Source organism: Oncorhynchus keta, chromosome 16 (assembly GCF_023373465.1).
Source record: "Oncorhynchus keta strain PuntledgeMale-10-30-2019 chromosome 16, Oket_V2, whole genome shotgun sequence".
Taxonomy (NCBI): Eukaryota; Metazoa; Chordata; class Actinopteri; order Salmoniformes; family Salmonidae; genus Oncorhynchus; species Oncorhynchus keta.
This window is the reverse complement of record NC_068436.1, coordinates 11891129-11913471: the sequence shown is the minus strand read 5'-3', so window position 1 is coordinate 11913471 and position 22343 is coordinate 11891129. Positions and strand designations below refer to the sequence as shown.

Sequence of the window (22343 nt, the reverse complement as noted above, 5' to 3'; positions counted from 1 at the left end):
TTGTTGGTGATGTGGATACCAAGGAACTTGAAGCTCTCAACCTGTTCCACTACAGCCCCGTCGATGAGAATGGGGGCGTGCTCAGTCCTCCTTTTCCTGAAGTCCACAATCATCTCCTTTTTCTTGATCACGTTGAGGGAGAGGTTGTTGTCCTGGCACCACATGACTAGGTCTTTGACCTTCTACCTATAGGCTGGCTCATCGTTGTCGGTGATCAGGCCTACCACTGTTGTGTCATTGGCAAACTTAATGATGGTGTTGGAGTCGTGCCTGGCCATGCAGTCATGAGTGAACAGGGAGTAAAGGAAGTGACTGAGCACGCACCCCTGAGGGGCCCCCATGTTGAGGATCAGCGTGGCGGATGTGTTGTTACCTACCCTTACCACCTGTGGAAGGCCCGTCAGGAAGTCCAGGATCCAGTTGCAGAGGGTGCCGTTTAGTCCCAGGGTCATTAGCTTAGTGATGAGCTTTGAGGGCACTATGGTGTTGAACGCTGCGCTGTAGTCAATAACTAGCATTCTCACATAGGTGTTCCTTTTGCCCAGGTGAGAAAGGGCAGTGTTGAGTGCAATCAACATTGCATCATCTTTGGATCTGTTGGGGCGGTATGCAAATTGGAGTGGGTCAAGGGTTTCTGGGATAATGGTATTGATGTGAACCTTGACCAGCCTTTCAAAGCTCTTTATGGCTACAGACTAGAGGTCGACCGATTAATCGGAATGGCCGATTAATTAGGGCCGATTTCAAGTTTTCAAAACAATCGGAAATCTGTATTTTGGGGCGCCGATTAAAAAATATATATATATTTTTATACCTTTATTTAACTAGACAAGTCAGTTAAGAACATGTTCTTATTTTCAATGACGGCCTAGGAACGGTGGGTTAACTGCCTTGTTCAGGAGCAGAACGACAGATTTTCACCTTGTCAGCTCGGTGGATCCAATCTTGCAGTTAACTAGTCAACGCAATAACGACCTGCCTCTCTCTCGTTGCACTCCAAAAGGAGGTAAGTTAAGGTAAGTTGCTAGCTAGCATTAAACTTATCTTATAAAAAACAATCAATCATAATCACTAGTTAACAACACATGGTTGATGATATTACTAGAAATTATCTAGTGTGTCCTGCATTGCATATAATCTGACTGGGCATACAAGCATACAAGTATCTAAGTATCTGACTGAGCGGTGGTAGGCACATTCGTGCGTTTTGCCAGCAGCTCTTCGTTGTGCGTCAAGCATTGCGCTGTTTATGACTTCAAGCCTATCAACTCCCGAAATGGCTAGCTAGTTAGCGCGCGCTAATAGCGTTTCAAACGTCACTCGCTCTGAGCCTTCTAGTAGTTGTTTCCCTTGCTCTGCATGGGTAACGCTGCTTCGATGGTGGCTGTTGTCGTTGTGTTGCTGGTTCGAGCCCAGGGAGGAGCGAGGAGAGGGACGGAAGCTATACTGTTACACTGGCAATACTAAAATGCCTATAAGAACATCCAATAGTCAAAGGTTAATGAAATACAAATGGTATAGAGGGAAATAGTCCTATAATTCCTATAATAACTACAACCTAAAACTTCTTACCTGGGAAGACTCATGTTAAAAGGAACCACCAGCTTTCATATGTTCTCATGTTCTGAGCAAGGAACTGAAACGTTAGCTTTCTTACATAGCACATATTGCACTTTTACTTTCTTCTCCAACACGGTTTTGCATTATTTAAACCAAACTGAACATGTTTCATTATTTACTTGAGGCTGAATTGATTTTATTGATGTATTATATTAAGTTAAAGTAAGTGTTCATTCAGTATTGTTGTAATTGTCATTATTACAAATAAATAAATAAAAATAGGCCGATTAATCGGTATCGACTTTTTTGGCCCTCCAATAATCGGTATCGGTGTTGAAAAATCATAATCGGTCAACCTCTACTACAGTCGTGAGTGCTTCTGGTCGATAGTCATTTAGGCAGGTTACCTTAGTACTCTTGGGCACAGGGACCATGGTGATCCGCTTGAAACATGTTGGTATTTCAGGGACAGGTTGAAAATGTCAGTGAAGACACTTGCCAGTTGGTCAGTGCATGCTCGGAGTACACGCCCCGGCATCGAAACGAGCATAGAAGTAATTTCGGTCATCTGGTAGGTTTGTGTCACTGGGCAGCTCGTGGCTGTGCTTCCCTTTGTAGTTTGTAATAGTTTGCAAGCCCTGTCACATCCGACGAGCGTCGGAGCCGGTGTAGCATAGCGAGATTTCTTATAGGCTTCCGGGTCAGAGTCCAGCTCCATGAAAGGGGCAGCTCTACCTTTAGCTCAGTGTGGATGTTGCCTGTAATCCATGGCTTCTGGTTGGGGTATGTATGTACGGTTACTGTGTGGACAACATCCTCTATTCACTTATTGATGAAGCCAGTGACTGATGTGGTGTACTCCTCAATGCCATCAGAAGTTTCTCGGAACATATTCCAGTCTGTGTTAGCAAAACAGTTCTGTAATTTAGCATCTGCTTCATCTGACCACTTTCTTATTGACCGAGTCACTGGTGCTTCCTGCTTTATTTCTTGCTTGTAAGCAGGAATCAGGAGGATAGAATTATGGTCAGATTTGCAGAATGGAGGGAGGGGCAGAGCTTTGTACATGATTCTGTGTGTGGAGTAAAGGCGATCTAGAGTTTTTTCCCTCTGGTTGCACATTTAACATGATGATAGAAATGAGGTAAAACTGATTTGAGTTTCCCTGCATTAAAGTCCCCGGCCACTAGGAGCTCCACCTCTGTATGAGTGTTTTCCTGTTTACTTATGGCCTTATACAGCTCATTGAGTGCGGTCTTAGTGCCAGTATCGGTCTGCGGTTGTAACGGTTTTCTAGGTGTGAAGGAGAGTCGGATCAAAATGCAGCGTGTAGATTTCGATCCATGTTTATTCAACAAACGTAACACGAATCTATATTAAACACTACAAAACAATAAACGTAACGAAAACCGAAACAGCCTAATACTGGTGCACATACACATAGAACAAGGACATCAAAACACTAAAGACAATCACCCACGAAACACACAAAGAATATGGCTGCCTAAATATGGTTCCCAATCAGAGACAACGATAAACACCTGCCTCTGAGTGAGAACCACTTCAGACAGCCATAGACGTAACTAGAACACCCCACTAAGCTACAATCCCAATACATACACACCACATACAAAAACCCATGTCACACCCTGGCCTGACCAAATAAATGAAGATAAACACAAAATACTTCGACCAGGGCGTAACAGAACCCACCCCCCTAAGGTGCGGACTCCCGAACGCACCTCAAAACAATAGGGAGGGTCCGGGTGGGCGTCTGTCCATGGTGGCGGCTCCGGCGCGGGACGTGGACTCCACTCAAACACTGTCTTAGTCCCTCCTCCTCGCGTCCTTGGATAGTCCACCCTCGCCGCCGACCATGGCCTAGTAGTCCTCACCCAGAACCCCACTGGACTGAGGAGCAGATCGGGACTGAGGGGCAGCTCGGGACTGAGGCAGCTCGGGACTGAGGGGAAGCTCGGGACTGAGGAGAAGCTCGGGACTGAGGGGAAACTCGGGACTGAGGGGAAGCTTGGGACTGAGGGGAAGCTCGGGAGTGAAAGGAAGCTCAGGAGTGAAAGGAAGCTCAGGAGTGAAAGGAAGCTCAGGAGTGAAAGGAAGCTCAGGAGTGAGAGGAAGCTCAGGCAGGTTGATGGATCTACCAGATCCTGGCTGGCTGGTGGTTTCGGCAGATCCTGGCTGACTGGCAGATCCTGGCTGACTGGCGGATCCTGGCTGACCCTGGCTGACTGGCGGATCCTGGCAGATCCTGGCTGACTGGCGGATCCTGGCCGACTGGTGGATCCTGGCCGACTGGCAGATCCTGGCCGACTGGCAGTTCTGGCAGATCCCGGCTGACTGGCGGATCTGGAAGAGTCTGGTTGACTGGCGGATCTGGAAGAGTCTGGTTGACTGGCAGATCTGGAAGAGTCTGGCTGACTGGCAGATCTGGAAGAGTCTGGCTGACTGGCGGATCTGGAAGAGTCTGGCTGACTGGCAGATCTGGAAGAGTCTGACTGACTGGCGGATCCTGGCAGACTGACGGATCTGGCTGCTCCATGCTGACTGGCGGCTCTGGCTGCTCCACGCTGACTGGCGGCTCTGGCTGCTCCATGTAGGCTGACAGCTCTGGCGGCTTCTTATAGACTGGCAGCTTTGGCGGCTCCGTGCAGACTGGCAGCTCCGTGCAGACTGGCAGCTCCTTGCAGACTGGCAGCTCCTTGCAGACTGACAGCTCTGGCTGCTCCATGCAGACTGGCAGCTCTGGCTGCTTCATGCAGACTGGCAGCTCTGGCTGCTTCATGCAGACTGGCAGCTCTGGCTGCTCCATGCAGACTGGCAGTTCTGGCTGCTTCATGCAGACTGGCAGCTCCATGTAGACTGGCAGCTCTGGCTGCTCCATGCAGGCTGGCAGCACTGGCTGCGCTGAACAGGCAGGAGACTCCAGCAGCGCTGTAGAGGAGGAAGGCTCTAGCTGCGCTGAACAGGCGGGAGACTCCGGCAGCGCTGGAGAGGCGAGGCGCACTGTAGGCCTGATGTGTGGTGCTGGCATTGGTGGGACTGGACCAAGAACACGCACAGGAAGCCTGGTGCGGGGAGCTGCTACCGGAGGGCTGGGGTGTGGAGGTGGTACTGGATAGACCGGACCGTGCAGGCGCACTGGAGCTCTTGAGCACCGATCCTGCCCAACCTTACCCGGTTGAATGCTCTCGGTCGCCCTGCCAGTGCGGCGAGGTGGAACAGCCCGCACTGGGCTATGCAGGCGAACCGGAGACACCGAACGCAAGGCTGGTGCCATGTAAGCCGGCCCAAGGAGACGCACTGGGGGCCAGATGCGTAGAGCCGGCTTCATGGCATTTGGCTCGACGCTCAATCCCGCCCGGCCGATACGCGGAGCTGGAATATACCGCACCGGGCCATGCACCCGCACTGGAGACACCGTGCGCACCACAGCATAACACGGTGCCTGCCCGGTCTCTCTAGCCCCCCGGTAAGCACAGGGAATTTGCGCAGGTCTCCTACCTGGCGTAGCCATACTCCCTGTGAGCCCCCCCCCCCAAGACATTTTTGGGGCTGACTCCCGGGCTTCCTTGCCAACCGTGTTCCCTCGTATCGCCGGCTCCTCTCTCCGGCTGCCTCTGCTCTCCTAAGTGCCTCCACCCGTTCCCATGGAAAGCGATCCCTTCCCGCCAGGATCTCCTCCCATGTGTAGCAACCCTTGCCATCCAATATATCGTCCCATGTCCATTCCTCATTGCGCCGCTGTTGCTGCCTTTGTTGCTTCTCCTGTGGCTCCTGCCTGTTGACACGCTGCTTGGTCCTGTGGTGGGTGATTCTGTAACGGTTTTCTAGGTGTGAAGGAGAGTCGGACCAAAATGCAGCGTGTAGATTTCGATCCATGTTTATTCAACAAACGTAACACGAATCTATATTAAACACTATAAAACAATAAACGTAACGAAAACCGAAACAGCCTAATACTGGTGCACATACACATAGAACAAGGACATCAAAACACTAAGGACAATCACCCACGAAACACACAAAGAATATGGCTGCCTAAATATGGTTCCCAATCAGAGACAACGATAAACACCTGCCTCTGATTGAGAACCACTTCAGACAGCCATAGACTTAACTTGAACACCCCACTAAGCTACAATCCCAATACATACACACCACATACAAAAACCCATGTCACACCCTGGCCTGACCTATTAAATTAATATAAACACAAAATACTTCGACCAGGGCGTGACAGCGGTGGTATATAGACAGCTACAAAAAAATGTAGATGTAAACTCTCTTGGTAAATAGTGTAGTCTACAGCTTATCATGAGATACTCTACCTTAGGTGAGTATAACCTCGAGACTTTCTTCGATTTTGTGCACCAGATATTACAAATATGCATAGGCCGCATCCCCTTGTCTTACCAGAGGCCGATTGTCACGTCCTGACCTTAGTTCCTTTTTTTATGTCTCTATTTTAGGTTGGTTAGGGCGTGAGTTGGGGTGGGCATTCTATGTTTTGTTCTATGTTTGTATTTCTATGTGTTTGGCCTGGTATGGTTCCCAATCAGAGGCAGCTGTCAATCGTTGTCTCTGATTGAGAACCATACATAGGCAGCCTGGTTTCGCCCTTGAGTTGTGGGTAGTTGTTTTCTGTTTTGTGTATTCACCTGACAGAACTGTTTTGTTTCTTCCTTTCACTTTGTTATTTTGTTTTGTGTGTTCAGTCTAATAAATTAACATGGACACTTACGACGCTGCATATTGGTCCGATCCTTCCTACTCCTCCTCAGACGACGGAGAGTTTTGTTACACCGCTCTTCTATCCTGCCGAATAAGCTTAAAACCCGGCAGCTGTATGTTAATCATGTCGTCATTCAGCCACAACTCCATGAAACACAATATATTACAGTTTTTAATGTCCCATTGGTATGATATACGTGCTTGTAGTTTGTCTATTTTATTATCGATTGATTGTAAGTTGGCTAATTGGACCGATGGTAAAGGTAGATTACCCTCTCGGCGACGGATCCTTACAAGGCACCCGGACCGTCGTCCACGATACCTCCCGTCTATTCCTCCTGCGAATGATGGGGATGTGGGCCTTGTCGGGTGTCTGGAGTAAATCCATCCCATCCGACTTGTTGAAGAAAGATTCCTCCAGTACGGGGTCTTTGTTCACACCCTAGAGGGGGGAATTGACTTCAGCTGTGTGCTTTTGAGGGGATTTGAGCGCATGACAACAAGTGCTAGACTATGATGACTTATAATAGTGTAGTTACAATACATGTACAGTATTAGGGCTAGCATGACTTTTTGTGTAGCTTATACCAAATGATTTGCATGGTGTATTTTCAAGGAATCATTACGAAAATATATCTATCACAAACCAACTAAGTTGCGAAGAAGTTGTTATATTTCATTCCTATTAGTCTGTAACATTAAGTTCATATTGAAACGTAAAAACCATCCCTGTGTAGCTCGAGGACCCCAAAGAGCAACAACTGCAGCATTTATGTTGACAAAAACTCACAATAATGACTTGAGTAAACTTAATTTGTGCATGGAGAACTCTCTCAGTGAGTTTATTTATTTTCAGTCAACCCACATGATGAGCAGTTTGTCTCAGAAATTACTCACGGCTATTGATGAATTTCTTTAATAAACATAAAGCCCCAAGAATACAAACCACCCCCGAGTCTTATTGCCATAGCGATGCTCTAGTCTCTCTAGCCTAAGTGATACACAGTCAAAAAAATGATTCCTTGTGAAGTCTAATTGTTACCAGGTATATTTAAAGCCTCCCTCCAGATCCTTGCTTCCTTCTCATCCGCCTGCATATGAAGCAGGCTCACACTAAACTCATCTTGGGCTTTACCCGCCTTGTTTTCAGTACCTGTCAAATGCACAGCGTGATTCACCTTTACGATATAACACCAGTTTTGCCTGAAACCTCAACCACCGAAGAAGAAGCCATTCAGATCTGCTCCAGCAGGGTATAATACATATTGTGGTGGGAAAAAAGATTTGGGATTATGTGATAATTGTTTCTATATATCTAAGACTTCTTATATGCAGAAAAAAAGCTTGCTGTTCATATCATTCAGCAAGCCAAAGAGATATCCAGTCTGAGAGACAAATAGTATTTGACGTCGTATTGTGGTCGTAAAATACTGCCTTCTCTTTCCCTTAGCTCCAGTCAGGCCTCTCGCTTGTCTGATTAGAATGACTAGTGACAAAACAGCGGGCCTTCGCTGGCATTTCTCATCTTCTGCGACATGCTCTCCTCTCCGGAGTGTCATTTGTACTCTTGTTCCCACAAGGACATTACAATGAGGGTCATGCCTGTCACACACACACACACACACACACACACACACACACACACACACACACACACACACACACACACACACACACACACACACACACACACACACACACACACACACACACACACACACACACACACACACACACACACACACACACGCACACGCACACGCACCCACACACACACGCACAAAGACACACATACAATAAGATGCAGACACATGCTGAGTCGACACTATGCTGACACTGGGCCGACCCTCCAACCCCTCAGGCAACATGCCAGCATGGCCAGCGGTGCCCGATGACCTCTTGACCTTGCATCATTCCCCCTTGCCCCCTGTGTCACCCCTGCATGTCACGGAGGGTTACGGACGAAGGGGATGACAACTCAACGGGGGGGTGACACCGGACTGGCCTGCCTCACAAGAGAACGCGACAGGCTGCAGCCCAGCTGTTTGGGATTCGCTCAAATGGCAGAGTCACAGGCACAGCCATGGGTAAAGAGATGCCTGCGGAGTGGCACGACGTGATTATTTTGGGCTAACCGTCTGGCCCTTTCGCTTGCTTGCTCAGTCGCTCACTGACCCTACCTCCTCAGGTCATGCAGTTGTATGGAAGTAAGTAGAAAATAAAAACTACCCAGGTTGGGTTAGTTTCCATTGTTTTCTTGTATCTTTGTAGGATTCATATAACAAGCTGTCAGGATAACTGCTTCAGTGTCCAGTTCACTCGATTTCTAAAAGCTAAAGGGTGAAATAAAGGTCTGCTTGGGAATGTTTTGGCAGTGTGCCATATGACAAAGCCCAGTCTGTGTGTGTGTATGTATGTACCAGTGTATGTATGTATGTATGTATGTATGTATGTATGTATGTATGTATGTATGTATGTATGTATGTATGTATGTATGTATGTATGTATGTATGTATGTATGTATGTATGTATGTATGTATGTAAGGGCTTTCCTCCTCTTCGTCTGAAGAGGAGAGGAGAGAAGGATCGGAGGACCAATATGCGGAGTGGTAAGTGTCAATGGTTCTTTTTATAAGAAATACTCAACATGAACACAACTGAATATAAAAACAATGAACGTGAAAACGAACAAAAACCAAAACAGTACCGTGTGGTGAAAAACAGACACGGAAACAAACATCCACAAACAAACAGTGAAACCCAGGCTACCTAAGTATGATTCTCAATCAGAGACAACTAATGACACCTGCCTCTGATTGAGAACCATACCAGGCCGAAACATAGAAATCCCAAAATCATAGAAAAACAAACATAGACTGCCCACCTCAACTCACACCCTGACCATCCTAAATAATGACAAAACAAAGGAAATAAAGGTCAGAACGTGACAGTATGTATGTATGTATGTATGTATGTATGTATGTATGTATGTATGTATGTATGTATGTATGTATGTATGTATGTATGTATGTATGTATGTGTGTGTATGTGTGTGTGTGTGTGTGTGTGTGTGTGTGTGTGTGTGTGTGTGTGTGTGTGTGTGTGTGTGTGTGTGTGTTCAGTGCAGCCATGCCTGACCCTGACTCACTCTTGATGTGCTCACTCAGTCAACTCAGTAGGCCACTGAACACTGGGCTATTCACTCTACCACTTGGTTATCTACAGAACACAGAGGGGTTGAATCACTGTCAACACAAAAACATATCCTCTGTCAAAAGAGGGGCTTTCTTCGACTTAATATTAACAATGTTCCTGTATTTGTCTCCACATTCTACACTGGTGAGTTGGGTTTAAGTGAGCTAAGGCGTTATTAACCTCTTTATGTCAAAACCATTATGAATCCTATTATCTTAAGAACATAATGTTTATTGCATGAAAAGAGTGTTTCATCATAATTCAAGAAGAAAAGGTGGAGTTTTGCATCATTACAAATTCCGATTAGTATTCAATTCACACACACAACACACACACACACAATAAGGCTGTAAAGTAACAAAAAGTGGAAAAAGTCAAGGGGTCTGAATACTTTCCGAATGCACTGTGTCATTATATATATATATATATATATATATATATATATATATATATATATATATATATATGTGTGTGTGTGTGTGTGTGTGTGTGTGTGTGTGTGTGTGTGTGTGTGTGTGTGTGTGCGCATAGCATTAGCATTAAGCTAGTGCTGCCATACAGTGAAATCAGGCCTGAATGTTTCTGCTCCAGATCCTCCATAGCTCTGAGATAACTTAAATAAACATAGTTTTAAGCAGCTTACTAGGCCAGCTAGCTGCTTCTGCCCTGGCTCTGATTTCCAGAGGCAGCTATGAAGATTTTCACCCAGCAAAAAGACAGAGAAAGGGAGAGACAGAGAAAAAGGGGGGTGCCCATACAGAGAGATGGGGGAAAGAGAGAGAAAATAACTTCAAGATGAAAAGAGCGTTGGGGCAACGAGTTACGCGTCCAGCAAACGTCATCAATAACTCAACACTTCCCCTCCTTAATCTATCCGTTAAAATACAAGTCCGTGACACAAGGCCGATGGAGGGGGGAGGAAGGGAGCGGATCGAGTTTAAGACCCCCAGATTCTCCTCTCTCCCTTCGCAGAGAGAGTTCTTACTGAGAGTCAGAGAGCCAGCGACGTCAAGCGTACGGCTTCTATGTGCTAATGTAGTCAATGGTAAAACATAATGGATGTGTCCCTAAGCAGGGCAAATCAGACACTGAAAAACATATAACGGAATTGTCCCAAAGCACACATTCAAGTAGAGTTAGAATGGCAGAGCCACTGCTGGAGCATAGAAACTATGAGACATAAAAATACGTTATAGAATTGTCCCCAAACACACCTGGAAGTATAGCTACAGTATAATGGAGCAGAGGAACTATGGCTGGGCCCTGGTCAAAAGAAGTGTACTATAATAGACCAAGACTATAAATGAGCAGTTATCTGTGCCCAGGCAGGTAGGGTAGATGCCCGCCTCATGCCTCATGCCCCTTGCCCTGCACCCGGAACATTCCGCTCCAGTGAGCAGCCAGTGAGTCGCCCTATCTGGAGAGAGAGAGGGCACAGATGTGGTTTCACATCGGCCCTAGCATCATATAGGGGGGGTGAGAAGACGTTTATACTGTCGTATCCACTCATACATCAAGTACCATGCAGACGTATAGTTACTTAGCTATCTGTATATCTCGGAGTTAAAGCTGAAGTTGGAAGAGGGAAATGTCCAATTGACTCAGGCTCAAGGTGATGTACAGTAGCTAGCTGGTGTAGATATGCAACAAGGCAAAAATCCATAGTGCCTCTTGTAAACCATCTCATGTTAATACAGGCCAAGTCAGTGAAATGAGCCATCAAGCAGACCGTTGCTCTTTTCCCTCTCATATCCAGAACCTTACATCACAGTCACATGTATCTCAAAGAAAACCATCCAGCTGCATACCAGTACTTTAGATTAGAGCGTCCACTGGGACACCAGCCAGACTGTGTTAAAAGTGTTGTTAGTTCTATGGCAGCAGGTGGATATCTACCAGAGCTTAGATCATAACCACATCTTCCAACCTCCTTAAAGCTTTATAACAGTGCTTTAGAAGAGCCACTATCAGGCTTTGTGAGTGTTGGTAGTTCTAGCAGGCAGATATCTATCTTCCAGAGCTTATCTCCTGGGACATGGTTGGAAGTTCTAGCAGGCAGATATCTATCTTCCAGAGCTTATCTCATGGGACATGTTTGGTAGTTCTAGCAGGCAGATATCTATCTTCCAGAGCTTATCTTCTGGGACATGGTTGGAAGTTCTAGCAGGCAGATATCTATCTTCCAGAGCTTATCTCCTGGGACATGGTTAGAAGTTCTAGCAGGCAGATATCTATCTTCCAGGGCTTATCTCCTGGGACATGGTTGGAAGTTCTAGCAGGCAGATATCTATCTTCCAGAGCGTATCTCCTAGGACATGTTTGGTAGTTCTAGCAGGCAGATATCTATCTTCCAGAGCGTATCTCCTGGAACTCCATGTTAGAGCACAGTGACCAGGTGAGCTGCTATGACATCTTTTAAAACGGGTTGTTTGGATCCTGGAAGCCGATTGGTTGATAGCAGGGAGTTATAGCACCACAACCCCCAAATTATCCAGGTAATGCCTGTTAACAGTTCCATTAGATTGATTAATGCACATCCACTTTCCCTCAGCCGTCAATTTATAAGCTTAATCTCCGGTGGAAAAAAAGTGTCTAGACAATATTTCACCATGCTACCAGGCTAGCATTTGGTTCGCAACAGTTGAGATTTGTCTGAACCTTGCTGTCTGCCTGACCTTGTTTGTGATCTCCACTGTGCCATGCATATGAACGTGAGGAGGCTGACAGCTTCTCTGATCCACGCCAATTCATTTATAAGGATCATTAATGGATATATCCAAAGAATTGGAAGTGCACATAGTTGGCTGTCATTTCAGCTGCTTGGTGTGATTTAGTGGGCTAGCTAGCTCGCAAAGGAGAAGTAGCTAGCATGCATAGATAACGTGGTTGCTTAGCAACAAAACCGACGCGTAGCGCAACTAAACAAAACAGACGGTTCGTTTTAAATTGTTTTATTACATTTTTGCACTGTCTATATGCACACACACAGGACTCTACACACTCACTGACACTCCAACACACACATAACAGGCTCACACATTTATACTGACTCTACACACACACAAACACACACAGGACTCTACACACTCACTGACACTCCAACACACACATAACAGGCTCACACATTTATACTGACTCTACACACACACAAACACACACAGGACTCTACACACTCACTGACACTCCAACACACACATAACAGGCTCACACATTTATACTGACTCTACACACACACACACACACACACACACACACACACACACACACACACACACACACACACACACACACACACACACACACACACACACACACACACACACACACACACACACACACACACACACACACACTCACTGACACTCCAACACACACATAACAGGCTCACACATTTATACTGACTCTACACACACACACACACACACACACACACACACAGGACTCTAAACACTCACTGACACTCCAACACACATATCACAGGCTCACACATTTATACTGACTCTACACACACACAAACAGGACTCTACACACTCACTGACACTCCAACACACACATCACAGGCTCACACATTTATACTGACTCTACACACACACAAACACACACAGGACTCTACACACTCACTGACACTCCAACACACACATAACAGGCTCACACATTTATACTGACTCTACACACACACAAACACACACAGGACTCTACACACTCACTGACACTCCAACACACACATAACAGGCTCACACATTTATACTGACTCTACACACACACACACACACACACACACACACACACACACACACACACACATATATCCTGATGCCTAGTCACCTTACCCCCATACCTACAGTATCTACCTCTACCACTCTTGTATCCCAGCATAATGTAAATGTGTACAGCTTCTTACTTTCTCGTGTCCTTATTTCTTTTTCTTTTTTTTCTCTTGTGTGTTTTTGTTCTACCTTGTTATTTTTAGTGCTACATTGATATTGATCACTGCATTGTTGGGTCTGGAGCAATAAAGGCATTTCACTGTACTTGTGCACGTGACATTAAAACTTGAAACATGTAAACTAGATTTTGTCTCCGATGTTTATTGAAAACATAAATAAATTTGCACAATGAGCACTTTTTGGTTCTCAAATACATCATTACAGTTGTTGGTTAGCTAGCCAGCAGATTTTGGGCATATTAGCATGGACATGACATCTGTCAAAACACTTCAAAAGAAGTCATGGTAACAAAGAAAAATCTAAAACTAGCTGAAACGAACCACCTACGACTCCACACATTGCAGCTTCTTGTCATTGTCTCTAGCTATCTGGCCATCCAGAATCACAACAACACACGGCCTTCTGCCCCATTGAAGCACACGCATCAGTGATGTTGTCAGCTAACCCTTCTATAGCTGCATGCCAGTGATTTGTTTAGCATCGCTACCCACTGCAAACAGAATGGATAGAATGAACAACCAGCCCATTTGGCTAACAACTTCACAATCTCAGAACTAACCACTGACTTTTGCATGGCGGAAATATTAATTTACAAATTTACTCAATATAACAACATTTATGAAAACATGTTGTTCATATTTTTTATATGTGGACAACCATTTTATAAAAGAAATAAGGCCCAAGAAACAAGGAACTCCGTCCTAAGGGCTGTAACTCCCATCTAAGGGCTGTAACTCCCATCTAAGGGCTGTAACTCCCTCCTAAGGGCTGTAACTCCCATCTAAGGGCTGTAACTCCCATCTAAGGGTTGTAACTCCCATCTAAGGGCTGTAACTCCCATCTAAGGGCTGTAACTCCCATCTAAGGGCTGGAACTCCCATCTAAGGGCTGTAACTCCCATCTAAGGGTTGTAACTCCCATCTAAGGGTTGTAACTCCCATCTAAGGGCTGTAACTCCCATCTAAGGGTTGTAACTCCCATCTAAGGGCTGTAACTCCCATCTAAGGGCTGTAACTCCCATCTAAGGGCTGTAACTCCCATCTAAGGGCTGTAATTCCCTCCTAAGGGCTGTAACTCCCATCTAAGGGTTGTAATTCCCTCCTAAGGGTTGTAACTCCCATCTAAGGCCTGTAACTCCCATCTAAGGGCTGCAACTCCAATCTAAGGGTTGTAACTCCCATCTAAGGGCTGTAACTCCCATCTAAGGGTTGTAATTCCCTCCTAAGGGCTGTAACTCCCATCTAAGGGTTGTAATTCCCTCCTAAGGGCTGTAACTCCCATCTAAGGGTTGTAACTCCCATCTAAGGGCTGTGACTCCCATCTAATGGCTGTAACTCCCTCCTAAGGACTGTAACTCCCATCTAAGGGTTGTAACTCCCATCTAATGGTTTTAACTCCCTCCTAAGGACTGTAACTCCCATCTAAGGGTTGTAACTCCCATCTAAGGGTTGTAACTCCCATCTAAGGGCTGTAACTCCCATCTAAGGGCTGTAACTCCCATCTAAGGGTTGTAACTCCCATCTAATGGTTTTAACTCCCTCCTAAGGACTGTAACTCCCATCTAAGGGCTGTAACTCCCATCTAAGGGCTGTAACTCCCATCTAAGGGCTGTAACTCCCTCCTAAGGGCTGTAACTCCCATCTAAGGGTTGTAACTCCCATCTAAGGGCTGTAACTCCCTCCTAAGGACTGTAACTCCCTCCTAAGGGCTGTAACTCCCATCTAAGGGCTGTAACACCCATCTAAGGGCTGTAACTCCCTCCTAAGGGCTGTAACTCCCATCTAAGGGCTTCGCGTCGGGAGTTATCACATGATAATCCCCAGGTTCTCCTGCCTTATTGCTTACTGAAGACCCTGTCAGGCCTGTCCAGCACCTCGTCACAGGCCACTCACTCAATCGCCCTGATACAGAGGGTTGAGTCACTCTGTGTGTGAGTGTGTATATGTGTTTGTGTGTGTAAGACACAACCAGGGTTACATGAGTCAGCAAGCCAGTGTGGCCACATTCATGACAACAAATAAAGTGCAGGGGCCAGAGAGACCGCAAGCTCTGGAAGACATGACCAAGTCAGACACACACGAGCGCACACCATTCAAAACCAATTTCAACCCTTAGGCAATCTATGTTTTGGGGAAAAGTGGTGAGCACTATCACAACATCCAGCTTTATTGTCACATCTTGTATTCTTCCACATTGGATTGATACGCGCCTGTAAATACACTAGAGGAAAAAGTCTATGTCCCAAATGACACCCTATTCGTTCTTATAGTGAACTACTTTTGACATAGGGCTCTGATCAAAAGTAGGTCAATATAGTGAAAAGGTTGTCATTTGGGATGTAGGCTAATAAACTAAGGCTGTTTTTACAGAGACAGCCCAACTCTGATATATTTTTTTCCACTTAATGCTCTTTTGACCAATCACTTCAGATCTTTCCACATCAGAAGCTGATCGGATTGGTCAAAAAGACCAAATTAAATCAAGTCACATTTTGTTCCATCTCACATAGGTTAATAGACTAACAGTGAAATGCTTACTTACAGGCCCGTCCTAACAATGCAGCGAGAAAGATTTCAAACATAATAGAACAAATAATAACACGAGGGATAAATCCACAATGAGTAACGATAACTTGGCTATATACACGGGGTACCAGTACCAAGTTGATGTGTAGGGGTACGAGGTCATTGAGATAGATGTACATATAGGTAGGGGTGAAGTGACGAGGCAACAGGATAGATAAGAAGCAGTAGCAGCATAGTATGTGATGAGTCAAAAAAGTTAGTCCAGGTAGCTATTTGGTTAACTATTAAACTATTTATCAGTCTTATGGCTTGGGGGTAGAAGCTGTTCAGGGTCCTGTTGGTTCCAGACTTGGTGCATCAGTACCACTTGCAGTGTGGTTGCAGAGAGAACAGTCTATGACTTGGGTGGCTGGAGTCTTCGACCATTTTTAGGGCCTCCTTCTGACACCGCCTGGTATAGAGGTGATGGACGGTAGGGAGCTCGGCGGGCCCCCGTGTTGAGGGTCAGCGTGGCGGAGGTGTTTGCCTACTCTCTGCACCTGGGGGCGGCCTGTCAGGAAGTCCAGGATCCAGTTGCAGGGGGAGGTGTTTGGTCCCAGGGTCCTTATCTTAGTGATTGAACTAAGATAAGCTGTGAGCTGTAGTCAATGGACAGTCTTCTCACATAGGTTAATTTGGTCAAGGTGGGAAAGGGCAGTGTGGAGTGCAATAGAGATCGCGTCACCTGTAGATCTGTTGGGGCGGTATGCAAATTGGAGTGGGTCCAGGGTATCTGGGACGATGGCGTTAATGTGAGCCATGACCAGGCGTTTAAAGCATTTCATGGCTACAGGTGTGAGTGCTACAGGGCGATAGTCATTTAGACAGGTTACCTTGGCGTTCTCGGGCACAGGGTCTATGGTGGTCTGCTTGAAACATGCAGGTATCACAGACTGGGTCAGGGAAAGGTTGAAAGTATCAGTGAAGACACTTGCTAGCTGGTCAGCGATAGTGAAGAAAAGGCCAGAATTGTGCTGCCTGTGTAAACGTAGCCAAAGAGATTCCAGATAATTGACACCAATTCCAGAGTCCCCAAGGGTTGCTCTGACATTTACACTTAGAATTTTACACCAAATAGGGGTCAAATGGTTAAAGGTATCTTCCAGCCAACAACACATTACTGTACAGTATTACCATTGGTCAAAGCTCTGTGACAGAGAGAGAGAGAGACAGAGAGAGAGAGTTCCGCACTACAGAAACCTGACCTCTCAAAACATCCCCCACCACTAACAGCAGCACATCTCCCTCTCGACACATGACCTTAACTGTCTGTGCTGAATAGTAAAAGGAGAGAGATGAAGTTGAGTGACAGCAGTCAAGAAGGTGCTTCTTAGTGACCTCAGTATGTTTGGCTGAGCATGGTGTTCGTTTGCAATACCATAGCTGGGATTTGGTTTGATTTCCTACATGGGACACTAAACATAATTACATGTTCAACTGTTAATCACTTTTGCGTAAAAAAAACGTCTGCTAAACGACCATATTATATGATATTATCAGATTACAGATTGAACAGGCTCCCTCCAGTGTGCTCTCCCTACGATGTCTGATTCCTGCATTGGACACATGTATAAATATGACTAGGTGTTGAACTGTAAATCGTTTAGGATGAACGAGCATATCATCATTACTATTTATGACAGTTTAAATAGGTTTCCTCCAGTGTGCTCGCTCTCTTTGCGTGGTGTGGCCCGCCTGCGTGTGTCGCCCACTGGTTGGCACGGTAATGCCCGGTGGGGCATGGGAACACTTGCTGTTTACCTCACAGATCATTTAGTAATCCCCACAGAGCAGGCACGTACAGAACAGCAGTGCACGTAAAACAGCGCATGTTAAACTAAACCCAGGGGGATGGAGTGGAGGATACAAACAAACGAATGTGTGTGTCCCAGTGAGGGCGGATGGACACACAGTAGATGCACACACCACATGAGTTCTGGTGACAATCATGTCAGATTGTCCGACAGAGGATTTGGAGATTAAGACTCTTTGTTCTAAGTTAATGACTCATGAGGCTGGGCTGAAGAAGTCTAGTTGTTTGCGTTTATCAGTGATTTAGACTCTTTGTCCTAAGTTAATGACTCACTGGGCTGAAGAAGCCTATCAGTTAGTGTTTATCAGTGTTCCCCAAACCTCTCCTCGGGAACACACAGCCAAGTAGCTATACTTATTTGGTGTGCTTCAGCACTGGTAGCACTTGATTAGTTGAATCAGGTTCCAGTTGTGGAATAAATTAAATAAGTGGAACGGGCTGGGAGTCGGCTGACTCCAGGAGAGGTTAGGGAAACCCTGGTGTACATGAGTTACTCCCCAAAATATAGTGACTGCCTGCCTAAATGTCCGCAGGGGGACACGAATGAGTCCAAGCATGAAATCTACAGTGAAATATTAAAAGCTCTGCTTTCCAAAAATCTCCCTCCCATAACTCCAGTCTGTCTGCAACATCCTCTCCCTCAGACTGCCATTTTGTAAGCAGTCCAGCAATGACATGGATTCAAAAAGCAGATCCTATAAGAGCCCAAATGGAGGTCATTCAACTTTGAGAAGCAGGAAAAACATCCCTTTCTTGTAAGTAAGCATTTCACAGTAAGGTTCACATCTGTTGTATTCGGCGCATGTGACAAATACAACTTGATTTTATTTTATTTGAGTGCTAAAAATGGAATCCACTACTTCTCCTGGCAGTGCTGCCCGCCAGGTCACCTCTCTCTCCTCTCCCAGCCCTGGTAAGACAAACAGCTTTATAGTGGAACACCACCTCTAAAATGGTGTCTACCAGGGCTTACCCCTACCCTCTTCACCATGCCCCTTGCCACCAACTCTACAACCCTGTCTGATGCCGCTTCAATGGTTTCTGACCGTTTGCTCATGTTGCTCCACATTGCCATAGTACAGGACATGGGTCTGCTCTAGAGGGAAGCTAGCACCCCTCGCGGACCACAATGCACGGCACAGTGCAAGCTTTGCAAACAGTAGGCTAGGTACCCAAGTGAAATGTCTCCCCTGATGAAGATCTATCTGGCCAGCAAAACATAGACAGACTTTCCCATAAATGTTTCATTTGTAAGTACTCAGCTTCCTCTACACTGTGTGCAAAGAGTCCCTTTCGCCATTCAAGTGAAGTGACAAACCTCAAACATGGACTGGCTGCCATGCACGGCCAGAGTATTGAAGATGAGGGAGAACAGTGTTTAAAGCCTAGACCCCTCAACCAAAAATAAGCATCTGACCTATATGTCCTCTGAATTCTAATTACACACATAATCTGAGTCCCAAATGGCACTCTATTCCCTGCATAGTGCACTATTTTTGACCAGGGCCCAAAAGTAGTGCACAATGTAGTAGAATAGGGTGCTATCTGGGATCCAGCCCATAGATAAACCCTATAAAAAAAACTCTCCAGTCTCCTTGGACTCTGAGCTGACACTAAACCAATACACATTGCAGTCAGGGACATGGCACCAGGCATGGCCTGCATCCCAAATGGTACCCGATAGCCTAAATAGTGTCCCACTTTTGACCGCTTACGGTGCCTTTCGGGACACAGCCATGATATCAATAATTCAATACAGGGGGATGCCAGCGGAGGACCATTACTATCACAGACACATCACACGAGAATAATGCGTTGCGTCGTTAAATAATGGAGGATGATCGAAGGTTCATGGACGGGGCCTTTGAATGAGAAGACTTGTGTTGGTGGTTGGTGATGCACGGCTTGAGTGGGATTAGACTTTGCAGCAATTGCATTACCTCTGTGGAGTTGTACTGTGCTGTGTTGAGAAGGGCTCAGGGAAGGAATGAGAGCCGGAGAGAGTATTGAAGTGGGAAGATAGTATTGAAGTGGGCGGGCTAGAGATATCCTTAGAGAGAGAGAGAGAGTAGCTATTGAAAGGGGAGTCCAGCCCGCTTACCACGAATAAGACATTGCAACATGCCGTGTGTTTTGTAAAGGTGGGTGGGCCCCAACGGTTTGCTCTGTAGCATAGCTGTTTGTCAAGCCTGACATAATGTCAATTAACAAGGCCCTATGACCCAATTAAAAAGACAAATGACAAATGACAAATATGAGGTGGGTAGACTGTCAAACTTGTTACACATGAACCAAACTGACATCTGAACACTGCACTTGGCTTGAGCAAACATATGTGGATCAGACATGTGTAGGTGATCATGTGTAACCTGCTCTCTAGATGGTAAGTAGATTTGGGAATGTGCTTGAGTTGTATCAACATGTAAAAAGGTTTTTGTTATATCTATCAATGTTTCATATCATGTTTCTTGGACATGAGTGAGTGAGTGAGTGAGTGAGTGAGTGAGTGAGTGAGTGAGTGAGTGAGAGCTTTACTATTAAAACCTTAATATTTGACCAAATCCAACACATCAGCCTCTCCAGCATGTTGTATTCCATAACAAATGACAGTGGCTGGCTGGGACCATAATTGCACTATAAAGATTGCTTCTACGTGAGAAAGCTTATGTTATAACTTGATCTACAAATACCTTCACTTTCACAATAGCCCATAGTGTTTAATCGTTAATTAACTGTCAATCATTTAAGGTGTTACATATATAGAGATAATTCTGCTCATTCGGATTGCAGGCAAATATACAATTTCTTTGGATAATTTAAGCGGCTTTTTCTTTGATCTCGGCCCAGAAATCTATTCCATGAGATTTCTCGATAACGGAACCTGTTACTGAGAGAGTGAGAAGAGAAATCCTCGTCAAGATCAGATCAGCACACCGAGCATGCCGATCGAATTCCTGGGAAACGGGGATTTGAGGAATACGCAGACAGTTTACAGGGTCTAAATGTAATACAGACAGAAATGTAATTCACTTATCACGAATACTAAAGGACGCGTGCATCATGATCGCACCGTTTCTGACTGATTTGTTGGGCAATGGCCAGAATCCCTCGCGGAAGGATCACCACATGTGTGTTTGTCGAGATAAGACATCATGCATAGGTGATTGTCTTAGAGGCTTTTGTACTTGATATTATTCTTATATCTATGTGCCTGTAGCCTAATCCACAAATTTGAGAGGAAAATCCACTCCGTATTAAACGCTTCCAGTGTTTTAGGGTCATATAGCCTATTTGCGAACCACTCAAGTCATTGGCGCAATCAAAGCACCTAACATGAATCAAACAGTTCGGGAACTTCAACAATCAGTGTGAGTAAATCAAGCCGCGTAATGTTGGCTGCTGCCGAACTCCCTTACCTTAGCAACACAGCTATTTCCCACGCGAAGAATCCCCATACAGCTACAGATTGCAGCCTTTTCCGCGTCATCTCAAGATTTGAGTTGCATATACATATACCCGGGAACGCCTCAGCTGCCTCTGTTCGCCACTTAGGGTAAGGCTCTTGACTTTCAGCACCGTGGACAGTGCTCCAACTGATGTCGACACAATCCAACACGCGGCAGGCTCGTGGCGCACGGTAAACGCAAACGCATAACAGTTTCGGAATCCCACATATTACTAATCGACTTCACTACTCATAACTGGACAGGTTTTTACCGACCTAGCAACGACATCAACAAGAGAGCATAGTCAATTCTGGAATACGACTCTAAAGTAGGAACACCAGTAATGTGGGGTAGCGCTCGGCAGCTGTACATATTCTTGACACATTCACAGACATCTCAGCCGTCTTGGAGAGCGGGGGCACAGAGAGAGCCCGCCCCAGACGCGCGCTGCACCGGTGACTGACAGCGAATTATTCCATTCGCTCCTATAAATGTTCCAGCAGAGCCACGCTATAGCTTCAATTAGACAAGCACTGATGTGGAACATCATTACTGCATGGGCATCCTGCATCTCTCTCTCTCTCTCTCTCTCTCTCTCTCTCTCTCTCTCTCTCTCTCTCTCTCTCTCTCATTGACATATTACAGCACGATCCTGTAATATGTATCAAATTTGTTGTCATTTATTAGATGTTACTTGTCGAGTTGCTGTCCAGATCAGCGTCATGTGTAAGCTATAGCAGCCATAGTTTACACATGACTATTTACTATTATATTACAAAACAACAACATTGAATGTTATTCATGATTGCTTTTAAGTACCATTATGGATTACTACATTATGCATCGTATCTCTACGGGTATGGTTTATTAAACCATATGAGTCTTGATAGTTTCCCCCGCTATGAACACGAGCAAGGCAGTCAGGAAAGCTTAATAAATAGTACAGTAATGGATTTTAGAACATGGACAATTAGGATAGAGTTACTGCTAGGGAATGTGACGTTTCCACCAAAGCTTACCTCCATATGAGTAATATGTCCGTTCATGTATACAATATCGAGAACATCCG

General features: G+C 45.6%; 1 protein-coding gene across 1 annotated transcript in view; it reads right to left on the bottom strand.

Moving 5' to 3' along the window:
* Window positions 1-21666, bottom strand: part of LOC118395559 (glycine receptor subunit alpha-3-like) — a 118576-nt gene extending 96910 nt beyond the window's left edge. Inside the window, exon 1 of the mRNA XM_052464684.1 lies at window positions 21245-21666. Coding sequence (XP_052320644.1) covers window positions 21245-21315 — 71 coding nt within the window. The 5' untranslated portion in view covers window positions 21316-21666. The remainder of the gene's footprint in view (window positions 1-21244) is intronic.
* Between the last annotated feature and the right edge of the window lie 677 nt (window positions 21667-22343).